This window comes from Onychostoma macrolepis, chromosome 22 (genome assembly GCF_012432095.1).
Source record: "Onychostoma macrolepis isolate SWU-2019 chromosome 22, ASM1243209v1, whole genome shotgun sequence".
Lineage (NCBI taxonomy): Eukaryota > Metazoa > Chordata > Actinopteri > Cypriniformes > Cyprinidae > Onychostoma > Onychostoma macrolepis.
Genome location: NC_081176.1, coordinates 13196424 through 13213324, shown reverse-complemented (window position 1 = coordinate 13213324; position 16901 = coordinate 13196424). Strand labels below are relative to the sequence as shown.

Sequence of the window (16901 nt, the reverse complement as noted above, 5' to 3'; positions counted from 1 at the left end):
TGTGTGTGTGTGTGTGTATAAATGAATCTCTTGACACTAAATGCCAATTATGTGGCCACTGGGAGACCACAGACAGTTGTGATTCATTTGCAATGCATTAGGCCTAATAGAAAGCCAGTTAATGTCAAGATTTTTAATAGTACTATTAGTAGCATTAGTAGCATGGAGGAGAGAGCCCGCAGTGCACAGGAGGACGGACATTAGCCGAGCCGAACGATGACAGAAAGATAGAGATGGCGGATAAAAAAACAAAAGAGGAAAACGTCTGCGGAACGATAAGGCAAGAAGTAGGACCCGTGTAAATATCGGATCAGCTTTTCAGCGCTGGTGAGAACTGAAGGAGCGGAAGGCCTGCGATCGGACGCCGAGGTTGCTTTGTTTCTTCTCGATTGGCGAGTAACACCCAGAGCCAGCGCCAGGGCACCTCCATCAGGGGGGCAATTGAATTTCTAGGGGGGGGGCACAAATCACGTTGTGTTTGTGGAGGGGAGGGGGTTTCGGGTGGGAAGCGTGCAATCTGTGATCGCGTGCAGTTGCTGACACTCGCTAAAGCGTGCAATCACTTTCTTATGTGTGCTGCTTTATCGGTTTCACTTTCGCTTTCGAAATCGATTACATTCAGCAAGGAGGGGACAGGATGGAAAGTGGGGGGCACAGTAACTCGTTTATCAGCCCGTGAATGTCCCCCTCCTTGGCGCTGGCCCTGGTAACACCGTACACCGTACACCGGATGCACCGCAACAGCTGAAGTCTGTCTACACTGGACGCGACAAAGCAACCGTTGAAAATCATTTGAAATTTGTGTCAGCATGTCATAAATAGAACGCGGGAGCAGTTTTCTGTCGGGGCTTTGTCGTGTAAAGGTAACCTTAACAAACACATGAGATTCCACACTGGAGAGAAGCTACATACATGTGATCAGTGTGGGAAAACTTTTGTACATAAAGGAAACCTTAAAGACCACATGAATATCCACACTGGAGAGAAGCCGTACACGTGTGATCAGTGTGGTAAGAGTTTCACACAAAACTTTGTCGTGTCGTGTCGCTTCAGTGTAGACACAGTGCAATTGGTTTGCTTTGTTTCACAGAACTAATCGTTGTGTGGGGCAGAGCTATCAAAATAGGGGCGAGACCCTTTTGGGGCAGGGGCGTGTTTGTTTTGGTGATTTCAAATATCAACATTGGCTACCAGAAATCTGCCTTCAATTTCATTTAATTAGGCAAAATATTTAACATTTTATGCTCCTTTTTAGTACCAAATATGTGTTGTATTGTTGTTTAGTTGATGTTTCTCACTAAGCAACTGCATGCAGTGTAAGATGACGTACAGGTTTGAGCCAGGCATTAATCATTTTAACACATTTTTTTTCATAATTAACCTCACCTATATAAATATACAGCATCACACCATCTTCTTTCAGCCTAAAAAGTAGTAGCTGAAATACAGTCAGCAGTGGGTAAGGGAAGAGTATCAGGTTGGAGCAGAACTGCGGAGAACATAATTACAAGGGTACGATTGGGGCATACAAGGTTGAACAGTAGCTACAGTGCATTTAATAAGCAAACATCCAACAAGTCTATGTGAGGTATATGGCGTTAATGAAACAGTTGAACATGTTATAATGTACTGTGGAAAGAAATTAAAGAACGTATTACAGAATATGGGTGAGTTTACAATTAAGAATTTATTAAATCCAGGTAGAAATATAATACCATTTATGTTACAATATTTTGGAAGTACTGGTTTGCACAAGCGAATATAACAGGGGTGGCGAACTCCAGTCCAGGAGAGCCGCAGCCCTGCAGAGTCCAGCTCCTATCCTAATAAAAACTCACCTGCCTGTAGCTTCTTAGTAACCCTTCAGACCTTGATTAGCTTGATAAGACTTTTTGTGGATTTTAGTTCAGTTTTTAACACGCTTCAGCCAGAGTTACTCTTGGACAAGCTTGTAAAACTTGACGTTAATCCTTTCATTATTAAGTGGCTTTTTTTCCTTCTTAACAAATCATACTCAATGGGTGCGTCCGAAATCGCATACTTCCCTACTATATAGTATGCGAAAAACAGTATGCAAGGCGAGTAGTATGTCCGAATTCATAGTATTCGAAAAACAGTAGGCGAGAAGTACCCAGATGACCTACTGCTTCCGCCCGAATTCTGTAGTAAGCAAACGATGGACACTTTACTATCCCATGAGGCCGCGGGAGAGGCAGCGTCATATTCGAAAAATGGCGGAAAGCCACAACGCGGCTTTAAAGTGAGCTCTTTAAATTTTCGCGCTGTTGTGAAGACGCATGACACGTGACAACATCAACATGGCGGATGTAGTACGTCCGAATTCCATTCATACTACCCTCATTCATACTATATAGAACGTACTTTTTTTAACGGTCGAGTAGTATGTTCGAATTCAAATGAAGTACCTACACAAGTAGTATGCGATTTCGGATGCAGCCATTGTGTTAAAGTAAACATTATAAAATGTTTAGTTCCGGTCCTTGATTCTGATTGGTTGAGCCACGTTCGTAGCCGTTGTAAATTACACTACAAACCTACACCTTTGTTTACTTTGTGTGTTGCTTTGTTCATAGGTTCCAACCACAACTGTTTCTGAGGAACTACATTGTTTGGTGGAAGAATACTGTTTTTATTAATATCATTACACTCATTTGCTCTGTTTTATTTTGTGAAACCTTACTAAGTATATGGAATAACCATTTTATAAAAGAAATAAACCCCATGAAGCCGTAGTTTACAGTGAATTTATGCCATGGTCTGTCTGAATACTGGATTCTGATTGGCTGGCAGGTGTTGATTAAATTCGTTGAACCGCACAGGTAGTTCCAGGTCAGTTTAATCACGTTCTATATTAAAGGGGTGGTTTACTGCGATTTCACTTTTTTCATTTTAAATGGTGTGTAATGTTGCTGTTGGTGCATGAACAGTATCTGCAAAGTTGCTGCGCTGAAAGTTCAATGTAAGCGGAGATATCCTCTTTTAAAAATCAGGAAGTTTAATGCCTACAAAAACGACTCCTATGGGACTACAACGAGATACTTCCCGGGTTGCATACGTAAAAAACCCATCAAACCCCTCCCTCCGGAACATGCAAAAAAGAGTTGTATTCATGCCGTCGAAACGGTGTTATTTTCACACAGCTGTCAGGTCTTCTGTGTTCGGGCTTCCTAAAGATGCTGTAGTTCGTCAACAATGGTTAAAATTTATGTTTGATTATGTTCCTGACAATTACAATCCTAATTTAGCTCTCTGTGCTGCGCATTTTACGGAAGACAGCTTCCAGAATCTACACGAGTTCAATGCCGGATTCACACAGAAACTATTACTAAAACATGGAGCAGTTCCAACTTTAAAACCAGAGGCAGCAGTTGTTGGGCCACAACCTGTAAGTAAGATTTAATCATTTTAAATGTATTTGCATGTATAATTTCAGACGTAATGTTTTAGTTTTATCAAGGACGTAAACAAATGCCAACGCTGGCTTTAGTAGCCAGTTAGTTAAATGCTATTTCGTGTGTCTATGACAAACGCGTACAAACATTTTGGGCCCGAATTTGTAATTATGTACTAATTTTGTAAATGTATTTTCCATGTATACTTTATGACGTAGTTTTTCGATTTGATCAAGAACGTAAACACAAGCCAACGCTGTTTGGTTATAGTAGCCAGTTAGTTCAATGCTATTTTGTGTGTATAAGACAAACGTGTACAAACTTCAAATATTGATATGTAATCACAACAGCAAACTTCCATTCAGAAACGTTTGTAAGAGCCGTGCTTGCGGAAGTTCTGCTTGACTCTCTTCATTACTGCTTTCTGGGTCTGATTCTGGCTAAAACTGATACGGCAATATTGACACCATTATTTACATTTGACCAGAGCACATGCGACTGTCGCCCGTGAAGGTAATGGGCGTGAAGTTTCCGGACAACGTGCAGTACGCATTTTAGCCAATCACATCACACCGGCCCAACTAACCAATCTGAGCCCATCGCCTGTTTCTGAGGGAGTGGTTTCAGAGAATCAGGAAGTCAACCGGTCGTTCAAATGACAGAGGAGAAAGCGGCTTACAATAAAGGTGAAATATATGAAAAATAAGGCGTTTTTTAACAAACGAAACACGAAGACATGTTATATTGCACCCCATAAACACAATCAAGCAAAGAAAAAAAGCAGTAAACCACCCCTTTAATGCGCTTCCTATAAACATTGGTAACCATAGTAACATACAGTTACAGTTGAATAGTAATACAGATGAAAATAACCGTCATTTTTATCGTTCTGGTCAAATATTGTAGCACAAATATTATTAACATCTTTAATATGTGAATGCTGGCAAATGACCATGGCATAAACGGGATAATCAACGGCTAGCTGTGAATTAAACGATTTGAATGCACTTCGCGGAGGCACGTGAAGGTTCTTCGCCTCCACGTCGTGCATTCAAATCGTTTAATGCACAGCTAACCGTTGATTATCCCTTATTTATAACAGCCCTTATAAATTCACTGTAAACCACGGCTTCTTGGGGCTTATTGTTTTAATACACTATCTGATGTTACATCAATTAGTATAGGTGCCCCTCAAGGTTGCGTATGCTCTCCCATTCTGTTCACTTTAAATAAAAATTATTGCTTTAGTAAATAAGAACAACTATATTATTAAATACTCTGATGACACTGTAATACCAAGTCTTTTAGGAAAGAATCAGGACATGACAGATTATGAGTCTGAAATTAGGAACTTTGTGCGGTGGTGTAATGTAAATCACCTTATTGTCAATGTTGGAAAAACTAAGGAAATGATAGTGGACCCAAAAAGTTTAGGTGATTACAGTCCAGTAATTATTCAAGGTAACACTACTGAACAAGTGGATACATTCAAGTATCTTGGGGTGGTCAGGTCATTGACCGTTCATTGACTTGGAAAGCCAACATTGATTATCTCTGCTCAAGATTCCAGCAAAGACTATATTTTTCAAGAAGACTTAGGTTGGTCAGAGTAAGTCAGAAAATCATGTTGTTTTACCAAGCAGTTTTTGGGAAATTTATTCAATTATGGAATGCAGGCTTGGTATGGCAATCTTTCAGTTCAATCAAAATCGCAGCTTGTACGTCTTGTCAAAGTTGCTATGAAAGTCATAGGTGTAAGAGATGTACATCACTTCAGTCCTTTTATGAGTCGTTGGTTTTTAAGAACGCGCAAGCAATAGTAAGTGACTCAAGCCATGTTCTATTTTCAACATATCAATTACTGCCATCAGGGAAGCATTATAGAGTTCCATTATGTAGAAGTAATCGCTATAAGAACTCTTTTATACCTGTATCTATTAGAATTTTAAATAGTAAATTGCAGTAATTGTGATGGTATTTTAATTAACAAAGTGTTGTTGTTGTTTTGTGTGGTCGTTGTGTATTGCTACAGCTTTGAGTCCAAGACAAATTTCCTGTAAAGGACAATTAAAGTATAACTCTAACTCTAACTCGAACTCTAGATTGTTCAGGTGTGTTTGATTAGGGTTGAAGCAAAACTCAGCAGGGCTGTGGCTCTCCAGGACCGACATTCACCACCCCTGGAATATAAGTACGTTTTTAAAAATTTTTTATGTAATCTAAATCCTGCCGAGAGGGCCGAGGGTGGATGGAGGAGCTGAACCGCAGTGCTGGATGAAGCTCTATGAAGACTCTAAACGGGTACAAGACTCAAGAGTGATTGAATGTGGGTTGTTAGTGTTGCAGGTCCCACCTCCAGAGACCAGTGGACAGATTACTGTGAACACTGTAAACACAGGAAACAAAGCAGAGAAACGGGAATCGCATCTGCTCTCTGCCAGCTCCTCTGTTTGTGTTTTTGTTACATCAATATGCAGTATTTAATAAACATTTCTTGTTTAAACATGAAAAATAAAGCATTTGAAATCTTATTTCATTGTGTCTCCTTAAATTGCTTCATACTGTCTCGTTCTCATTAAGATTAAGCATAAATATTCCACACCGTATAAAACAGTCAAATGTAACATTAACTTAACAATAACAGCTGTACAGTCTGCCGTTAACTGTCACTATTCTCGGATTACATAAGCAAATAACTTTAAAAAAAAAAAAAAAAGGTTCACAGAATTATTTACATCACTATCTTCACGACACTTTTCATAAATAACGCGTCGGATTTCCAAAATGTCTTTCAACTATAGCACAATATACACTTAGTTTCAACTCATGTTATGTTATTTGTACAAACACTTAAATGATTTTACCTGGAAACACAGGAAACAGAAGAGAAACGGGAATCGCGTCTGCTCTCCGCCAGCTCCTCTGTTTGTATTAGGAGGAGTTGCTATGGAGACGGCCCCTGTACTTGATCTTCCCGTTTTAAAATTGCTCAGATTGTTCATAGAAAAAGTTTTATAACATATATATATATATATATATATATATATAAAATCAGGAATTCATGGATGTGCATAAAACTGCAAACACTTTCTGTGGGTACCACACTACTAGGCAAATCAGAGTATCAATGGTCCATTTGAGAGATAGGTGGCAGTAATGCACTAAGTATGCAATCCGCCGTAGAAGAAGAAGAAAATGAAAACTAGAAAGGAAAAGTAGTTACCGCTAGCCCCATATAACACAGCTTTGAGTCTTCTGAGGTGAGATAATTCGTCTATTTATACAATTATAAAAATACAGCTTATTAAAACATAATTTACAGGGTCATTTCTGTGTTGTTTTAATACGGTACAGCTCTATTGGTGCGTCTTTTGTGGTGTCTGCTAACTGAAATAAACATTTAGACTAGCAGTAGGGTTGCCAACCATTCCGAATTATTACAGAATTGTCCCGTATACGCAGGCATACACCGCACGGCCACCCAAACAACACGAATAAAAACTCTAAATTGAAAATAATAGATTTTTGGACAAATATTGTTTGGTTTGCGAACGTTTGCGGAAGGCGTTAAGACCCAGCAGAATCCTCAGCGGCTGGTCGCTCCTGCATCACAGAGAGAGGTTGATGAGATTTATTATGCATGTAGAAGACATATTGTAATAAATTCACAAACCCATCTCCTAAGTTATTACTACACGACTGGTGAAGAATTAATTATTTTTTGGAATTAAATTGTACATAGATAAGCTAAGCAGTACAGCACAGATATGAGTGTCCCTTATTTTAAACGATGTGAGGAACTACTGTTGAATTCATTAAGACCTGAGTGACTTTCTTGTTGTTTGTTTGTATGATTGTAAACGGGTTTTTCTGGATCAAAATGAGGTGCAGGCGGTAAAATCCTGCTCATGTGCACAGAAGCAAGGGTACCGCATTTCATCTGGCTGAAGAAGACATTTTACAAGCACACACACATTTTAGGTATTTCAATAATAACGTAATTTGATTTTTAGTTTGAGAACAGTGTCAACAATTACTTACAAACAATTAATACAAAAAATGAATCCAATTAAGCCTAAATTTCTTTTGGATCTGTTTTGCCTCCATTGCTGCTTAAAAAAGTGGACCTTGCACCTGCATAGCTAGTCAACAACTTAGCGCCTGATGAAAACTATAATTTTTTCCATCATTATGTTGCAAAACTCTTATCAGAATACTTACTCTTAAGCTTTTGTATATTTTTACGTTATTTAAGCAATATCATGAAGGGTAAGTTCCTTTTTGTTTTATATAATGGTCACTAGGAGGTGCTCTAGATGCAGGTTTTCCTTGATCGGTTTTCCCTGAACAGATATACTCAACTCAAACTCACTGAAGATGTGTAAACAGTCAGATAAAATAAGAATAAGAAACTAATTACAAACAGTAGGGGGAAAAAAAAAAAACTACAGTAGAACAAGAAATCATACATAAATTGTACAAATTAATCAAATGTATAAAAAAACCCAGATTGAGACTGCACTGCTGCATGTCATGCCATACCCTTCACAGCAGACGCACATCTTTTACATGAGATTGGTTTCTGAGATTGGCAAATTGAGAGATCACCGATCCAATCATTAGAAGCAATTATCAGCAGATAGCGATCGGTAGCCAATCTGCTGTGGGAAATGTACATGTTCAAGTTGTCCGAAACATGAAAATGTTTTATATTCATAAGCACTTAAAATAAGAAAGCATAAGCGTTTACCACATCTTGCTCTGTTGCACTTTGACAGATGCGTGTGCTGGTTAATGCCTCTGACAAGTGTTTTCCTCAGCATATAACTTGCCTTTTGTGTTTATATATTTATCTGTCAAACAAAAGAAAGTCTAGAAAGATATAATACTTAGAATATGTACATTTGTTTCAAAATAAATTGAATAACTTTACATTTCGATAGATTGATAAACATAAACACCATGATTTAAGTGTGAGAATTAATGAAAGCATTCATTAGATAACTGATTTATTTTTGATTTTGGCAGATCTGCTCCTCCAACCACATAGGAATTCACCTACAGTTCAGCTCTTCCCATAACAGTCTACAAAAGAGTTTATGAAAGAAAGCCGAAAACATGACTGATCCAGAACCATGCGGAACAAAACAGGAAGATACTGAACAACAAATAGGTTGGTGTATATTCTTGATTCTTCACTAATTTTATAAAACTAATTTTATAAATCATAAAAGCTGTGAAAAGATGTGAAGTTACAAGTTACAACGGTTCATTGTTTTGATGATTACATTGAGTTGAGGCTCAGCCATTCAGGGTGGATTAATATGATGGATTGTGGCGTACTGGCACCTGTGGTTAAAGGCATTAACAGTGCATAACTCACTAATGCTATCAAAACACGCCCCTCCAAAAAGAAAAGACATAGGCTACTGTAAAAAAATGAAAATAATAATATGAGCCTGTATTGTCTTCAATTATTGTTTTGAAAACCGTTGTTTTAAAATAAATACCGTCACAAAAGTTAGGCAGTGCAATGGCGTGGGAATCTTTCGGTACTTCACAATTAGGGGTGTGTGATATATCGTCTGCGATAATATCTTAATTGTTGTTTTAACAATGTGCAATTTGACATTATCGAGTATTTTGCAAAAATCATTAAAAACGTATACATTACATGAAGTCTAGACTAGAGTGAGTGCTTTCTTTCACTGCATGATTCAGTCTATTAAAATGCATTTAGAATGATCACAAATTCAAGACATGGGGGCAGAAAATGTCAATCGATTAATCACATCAAAAAAAATTTTTTTTTTGGTTTAGATAATGTATGTGTGTATTTGATATGTATAAATACAAACACACGCATGTATATATTCATGAAAAATATGTAGCCTATATATGATAAATATATTTATATATATATAATATAAGAATATAAATATGTGCATGAAAATACATGTAAATATTTTGAAAATATTTACTGTATGCTTGTGTATTTATATAGACATAATAAATATACACGGTACACACACATATATTATGAAAATAAAAACTTTTATTTTGGATGCGATTAATCACGTTTAATCATTTGACAGCACTAATATTTATACCACTTCATACAGTGAATATAAAAAGTCTACACACTCATGTTAAAATGCCAGGTTTCTGTGATGTATTAAAAAATAAAATGAGACCAAGAGAAAGCATTTCAGAATTTTTCCCACCTTTAATGTAAACTATAACCTGTACAACCCAGGTGAACTCCTGGGAACTCTAGAAAAAATAAATAAATAAAATAGTGTGGTTGTGCACACCCTCTTATAACTAAGGATGTGGCTGTGTTCAGAATTAAGCAATCACATTAAAACTCATGTTAAATAGGAGACAGTACACACCTGCCATCATTTAAAGTGCCTCTGGTTAAACCCAAATAAAGTTTAGCTGTTCTAGTAGGCTTTTCCTGACATTGTCTTAGTCGCAACTTACAGCAAAAGCCATGGTCCGCAGAGAGCTTCCAAAGCATCAGTGGGATCTCGTTTTTAAAAGGTATCAGTCTGGAGAAGGGTATAAAAAGAATTTCCAAGGCATTAGATATACCATAGAACACAGTGAAGACAGTCATCATCAAGTGGAGAAAATATGGCGCAACAGTGACATTACCAAGAGCTGGACGTCCCTCCAAAATTGATGAAACCAAGGTTGAACTTTTTGGCGTGGTGTGGGATGATCTGAAGATGACTGTGCACAGGAGGTGCCCTCACAATCTGACAGATTTGGAGCATTTTTGCAAAGAAGAGTGGGCAAATATTGCCAAGTCAAGATGTGCCATGCTGATAGAATCATACCCAAAAAGACTGAGTGGTGTAATCAAAATCAAAAAAGTAAGAAAAGCATTTTTTGCAGTGCAGGTGAATTCATTCATTGCACTTATTTTCATCATGCAGACACTGTCAAAGTGACAAAAACGGCATGTCCTTTTATACATAAGATTATTTGATTATTAGGTATAGACCAATTTGGACTAGACATCAGTTATGTCACCTGCAGTGGTGTGTGCATTGTGGTGGCAGAAAAACACTGGTAACAAGTGGAGAGAAATTAATAAAATCCACGGAATAAAAGGAAAAATGTATTGCTGTGCCTTTGGATGTCAGAATCGGAATGCAAATTATTTTTATAGAATATTGTCATCAAAAATGCCATTTGAAGCTAAACGCAGAAGTTTAAATGGACAGATTATGAATGAAACCTTCTATGATAAGCATAATTTTGATTTAACAAGTTGTCCACATAATATTCACATATGCAGTTCATAGGGGATATATTATATTACAGTTATAGCATGAAATAACATAACATTTTGCTGTTTTATCTCACAATTCTGATGTTTTTTGGTTTTTTTTCTCTGCAAATACAAGTTTATATCTCAACTCAACTCAACCTTTATTTATAAAGCACTTTCAACACCACGACTGGAACCAAAGTGCTGTACAGAGAAGGATTAAAAAAATAAAAAATAATAATATAAAAACTAAATGAAAAATAATGAAATAAAAACCAACAAATAACATACACCACTAAAAAGCATTGTCAAAGGCTAAAGAAAACAAATGAGTTTTAAGCACACTCTGAAAAACACCCAAAGTTGGAGAAGATCTAATAGACAGAGGAAAGGCATTCCAGAGCCTAGGAGCTGCCACAGAGAAAGCACGATCACCTCTACATTTTAGACGAGATCACGGAACCATTAGGAGTAATTGATCATTTGAGCGCAGAGATCTGCTGGATTGACAGCCACTAATTAAATCAGTAACATAGTCAGGTGATAGACCATGCACAGCCTTAAAAACATTCAACAACACATTGTAATGAATTCTGTATCGTACAGGTAACCAATGCAGTTTGATTAACACAGGAGTAATATGCTCTCTCCCCTTTGTACCTGTTAAAAGTCTGGCAACTGAGTTCTGAACACGCTGCAAATGAGAGAGAGAGAGCTGATTCAAACCCAGATACAACACATTACAATAGTCCAAACGAGTTGACACAAAGGCATGAACAACCTTCTCCATATCTTCAAAAGAGAGGATGGACTTCAACTTAGATATTGACCTTAGATGAAAAAAAAAAACTGTTTTTAACAACAGCATTAACTTGTCAGTCAAATTTAAGCCCAGAGTCAAAGACACCAAAGTTTTTTTTACACAGGACAGTTTCTTCCCAGGAAACTGCCCCAGACAGTCATAGTCATCGTTAGCATAACCCTTATTACCAAAAAAAATAATCTCTGTCTTATCTTCATTCAATTGAAGAAAAATATTTGCCAACCAGCACTTAAACTCTGTCAGACATTCATGCAGAGACTGCAAAACACATTTATGGTCCTGTTTCAATGGTAAATAAATTTGTGAATCATCCACATACAAGTGTGATGGTAATGAATCCCAAATTTTTCAAAAATAAAACTCAATGGCAACATATACAGAGAAAATAAAATTGTTCCCAGAATAGAGCCCTGAGGAACCCCACAGACAAGAGGAGCAGTAGAAGAAGCGTAATCACCTAAACTGACTGAAAAAGTCCTATCCTTCAAATAAGAAGAGAACCATTTAAGGGCTAAGCCTTGAACAACAACATGATTCTTGAGATGAGCAACAAGTATATCGTGATGAACTGTATCAAATGCTGCAGTAAGATCTAACAAAAGTAGAACATCACAACTCCCAGAGTCAACGCCTCTTAAGATGTCATTGGAGACCCTCAAAAGAGCAGTCTCTGTACTGTGGCCAGCTCTAAAACCAGACTGGAACCTATCTAAGATATTATTCCTCTTCAAAAAATCAATTAACTGCTCCAACACAATTTTTTCAATACCTTAGATATAAAAGGCAGCTTCGAAATGGGGCGAAAATTACTCATGTTAAAGGGGTCTAAACCGTTTTTCTTAAGGAGGGGCTGAATAACAGCATGCTTAAAACTAGCCAAAACAACACCAGATGACAGACTATTATTCAAAATAGATAGAATACTTGGACCAATAGTTTCAAAAACCTTCTTAAACAAAGGAGGAATAACATCACCTGGAGACCTGGTAGGCTTCATATGGGCAATTATATCTTTAAGCTGCTGCAGAGAAGTAGGCAAAAAACTTGTCAACTGATTAATATGATCAACGGGAATGATCATATCATTGCTAGCAGATGAAATTTGAGATCTAATTCCAGTGACCTTACCAATAAAAATGTAAGAATGCTTCACATATATCAGCAGATGGAATGAGTGATGGGGTGGCAACAGGATGAAGCACAGCATTTACAGTAGAAAAAAAAGTGCTCTAGAATTATGACAATTTCTGGAAATAATGGCAGAAAAATAATTTGCTCTAGCTAATTTGACAGCCCTTTGATATTCATTTAGACAGTTCTTCAAAATCTCATAAGATACCTGTAATTTATCTTTAAGCCATTTACGTTCAGCCCTCCTGCACTCCTGCCTGAGAGCATGGGTAGAACTATTTAACCAGGGCTGTAATTTAACCTTGTTTTTCCTAGCCATGAAGGGAGCCACAACATCTAAGATATCAGAGCAAGAAGCGTTAAATTGATTGACCAACTCTTCTAAATCCATACTATGACAAGAAGATTCAAACAAAGTAAGTAAAGGAGAAACCTCAAAAGCTGCTGAAAAATTACTAGCTGTGTAAGGAGTGAGGACACGAGGTGCGACAGAGACAGAAACATTACTTAAAACATCACATAGAATATTAGAGCTAAAAAGAACAGTCTTATGATCAGAAAAAAACAGTATCAACAATCTTCAGATTATCAACGGAAAACCCCAAAGATAAAACAAGATCAAGAGTATGACCATGCTCATGGGTTGGACCAAAAACGCACTGTAAAAGATCAAATGACTCTAATAAATTAAAAAAATCTCTGACCAAGGGCTTTGACGGGCAGCACACATGTATATTGAAATCCCCCAAAATTAAAATTTTGTCAAAAGAGGGGACAATTGCAGAAAAAAGTTCAGAGAATTCTTGTATAAAATCCCCATGAGGGTTTTTGTAGATCTATTAACTTTTCTTTAAAAACAACTGCAAGACCCCCACCCGGCCGATGGACCTAGGAGTACTGAAAAAACTGCAACCAGCAGAAGAGAGTTCAGAGAGTGAATACATGTCGCCAGCTTTGAGCAAGGTCTCAGTAACAAATAAAAAATCAAGTTTGTGAGAGGCAAAGAGATCGCTCAGAATAAAAGTCTTATTTGCCAGAGATCTTGCGTTTATCAACGCCATTGTCACTGGAGTGGTGTCAGAGGAAGATAGGGAAGATTGAACGAAAGATTTTACCAGATTCCCGTAACATAAGGAATGAAGGTTTAAGTGGTTAACTCCACGAGCGGCCGACCGCCACCTTGCGCGAGGTCATCCGTGACGTCGATGCCGGGGATGGGAAGACAGGCACAAGATATGAACATCTCAGGTTCACCTCCTCGACCTCCGCCACGGAGGACAGTGGTCTGATGAATGGAAATCTCCCGATCTTCTTTGATCTCACGAGGCCCCCAGTGCACTTCCCACACTTCCTTCGGCGTTTCCTCCACAGGCACAAACATCCAGGCAGGTAACAAACCTTCCTCAGCGCAACTGGCACAGCCCCATACGAATGCCAGTCTTCTCTGGTATCACGAAACAAACAATCAGACACCGCCGACCGAATATTCAATGAAGTTACGCGATCGTACACCAGAGGGGAGCAGACAGTGCACGTAATAAAACAAACAAGAGCCACTTTTCCACCATCGCGCTGAACAGTTCTCTTTGCAACCGAGCCAGCCAGTACAGTTATGCTTTCGTTTTCCACTGCGGAGCTGATAACGGATCTCTTTGGAATGCAATTCAAATGTGTCAGTCGTTGCTGTGGTAACACAAGTGTTTACATATGATATGAGGTGTAAATAGCCACCGCGTTATGGAGGATAATCAGAAATTTCTTTAGATTTTATTACTAATTTGTGTTTACATTGCTCAAAATAGCGCGCTTAGCAAGCTACGGCGAAACTAGCAGCCAGGCAACAGACAAGTGACAGATCCTGAGTGGCGTCGTCACGCACACGCTCTCTACCAGCACGGCTCTGCACGGTTGTCTAACCGTGCCGAGAAATCCAGGCCGAGAACGGTTTGTAACCGTGCCACGCCGTACCAGGCTCACGTGGAAATACAACTGGAACCGTTCCTGAGAGTTCTTAGAACCGTTCGGCCCGATAGTGGAAAAGCGCCAAAGGAGACAAAATACTAAAACGGGTAAAAACAAACTGTGACGGCACGCCGGCAAACAGCCATCTTGTCTCCTAGTTTGGACTTTATAATTAGATTTAATTCAGCAATAGCAAGTTTGTCAATTCTGAGGAAAAAAAACCCAGAAGTGTGGGCTATAAACTCATGATTCTTTCTGAGCCAAGGGAAAAATAGAGGATGAGTTGATTTTTCTTATCAGAATTGCGAGAGTAAAGTCAGAATTTAGAAATATACACTCAAATGTAATTTTTTAAATTCTTTTATTCCATGGCTTCCATAGACTGCTACTTGAAAACTGTCGTTTTCTGCCACCAGATAAGCTCTGCCGATGGAAAAACGTCATCACTGTTTGCAAACACCAAATTGGTGTATAGGATTATTTTTATTTTCATTTAATTTTTTAATTTTTGTTTTATTTATTTGCCATATCCATGTGCATATTTATTTGAGCTGTACCATTTTTAAATGGTAGATTTCTATGTAACATCAAGGATGCAGAGCACATTAGTATGCAGAGTGGTAAAGAAAGTGTGCCTCGCTCTCACGCTCTTTCTGAGTATTTTTGTGTAGTTTCCTGAGCATAAACCCATCGTAAATGAAGCTGATTACTGTATGGAATGGAAGGATGCTAGATGGAAGGGTAGTTTGTGATATATGCCGTATAACCATCACCACAGCTGTTAAATTTATTTGGTCATCTTTATTTCCTACAAATACAAAAGCAACATTTATTCACGTTGGATTTTAATATTCTTCCAATACTTGATATTGTGGCCATCTCCTCTTCACCTGTTCTTCATTATTTTGTGAGCCTTCTTGCTGTTGGCTGAGTAGAAATCAAATGTTAATTTCATTACTCTAATTGTTATATGTTGACCTAGTTTCCTTAGTTCCCCTGATTAGTTAATTAGCCCCATCACCTGTTTCTGTTTCCCCTTGATTACGTTTAGTATTTAAAGCCTGTGTTCATCTTTGGTTCTTTGTCTGCTATTATTTTATCTGTGTGTTTGCTACCCCTCGTTCCTGGATTGTTTCTGTTTCTTGTATGGATTATTATTAAAAAGACTCTGTTTGGACATTACTCCTCGTCGTGCGTCTCCTTAGTTAAGCACACCGTAACAGAATAGCAGACCGAAAAAGTGAATTATTTTTAAGCTGCGTTTTTCTTTGTTTATTTTTTTTGTTTTTGTTTCCTCTCCTGGAATGACCTTGTCAGCCATCCAACTCCTGTGCCTGGAGCAGATGGACTGTTCACTGGAAGACCATACCAGGGACTTTCTCGATCTGACATGCCTTACCCACTTCCCGGACCGCTCGCTCTGTGTTTTCTACATCTCCAGCTTGAGCGAGCAGTGTAAGGCACGCCTGCCAGCGAATGGTCCCAAAGAGGATTTCGCCGCTTGTGTGGAGTGGGTGCTGGAGAATAATGGACTGTTTTTCTCCGTCAGCCCCTCAGAAGAGGATATCTCCAGCCCCACTCCCGAACCAGAGACCAGCCAGCCGTCACCTCGCTATACGGAGATACTGCCTGAGCCCACTGCAGACGGAGAGCCTGAGCCCGCTGCGACTGAGCCTCAAACAACCTCTGACCAAGTGCGTGAGCCGGCAACATCGTCCGTCTTCGAGGGAGTTTTGGTGGTGTACGAGGGCTTGAAGGGAAGCCCCGCCCACACTCCTACGACTGAGGGTGAGCTGCATCTGGTTTCTGGGAGTTATAAAGAGGAACTCATGGACATCTTCCAGATGGACCTGATAGACTGGTTTGGAGAAGTACTAATCTGTGCTCCTGAATCTCCTGCGTCTCCGCTGGTTCCGTCCAGCCTGAATCTCCTGCGTCTCCGCTGGTTCCGTCCAGCCCTGAATCTCCTGCGTCTCCACTGGTTCCGTCCAGCTCAAGTCCTCCTGTGTTCCCTCCCAGCCTCCCTCTCCCGCCTCCTCTCAAACCAGCTAGTTCCTCGCCTCCATCTCTGCTGATGCCTGTCAGTCCCTCAGCTCACCCTCAGTCAGCGCCTGCCATGCGCTCTGTTCCGCCGCCTCGGGACTTACAGTCTCCAGCTCCGTCCAGACATGCGGATCCCCTGTCTCCACTTCCAGCCTCCGAGCCTTGGACTATACTTCGGTCCTCCGACCCATCAGCTCTGCTTCGGCTCCTAGCTCCCTCGTCTCCACCGTTGCCCGTCATCCCACTG

General features: G+C 39.1%; 1 protein-coding gene across 3 annotated transcripts in view; it reads left to right on the top strand.

Annotated features, from left to right (window-relative positions):
• LOC131530908 (oocyte zinc finger protein XlCOF6-like) overlaps positions 1 to 16901 on the top strand; it is an 84188-nt gene that overhangs the window by 13989 nt on the left and 53298 nt on the right. Inside the window, exons 1-2 of one of the 3 annotated variants that reach the window (XM_058761423.1) lie at positions 6599 to 6673; positions 8442 to 8586. In XM_058761423.1, coding sequence (XP_058617406.1) covers positions 8532 to 8586 — 55 coding nt within the window. In that variant the 5' untranslated portion in view covers positions 6599 to 6673; positions 8442 to 8531. Of the gene's footprint in view, positions 1 to 6598; positions 6674 to 7240; positions 7395 to 8441; positions 8587 to 16901 lie in introns of those variants that run through there. The other 2 variants (XM_058761424.1, XM_058761432.1) reach the window with 2 other exon arrangements.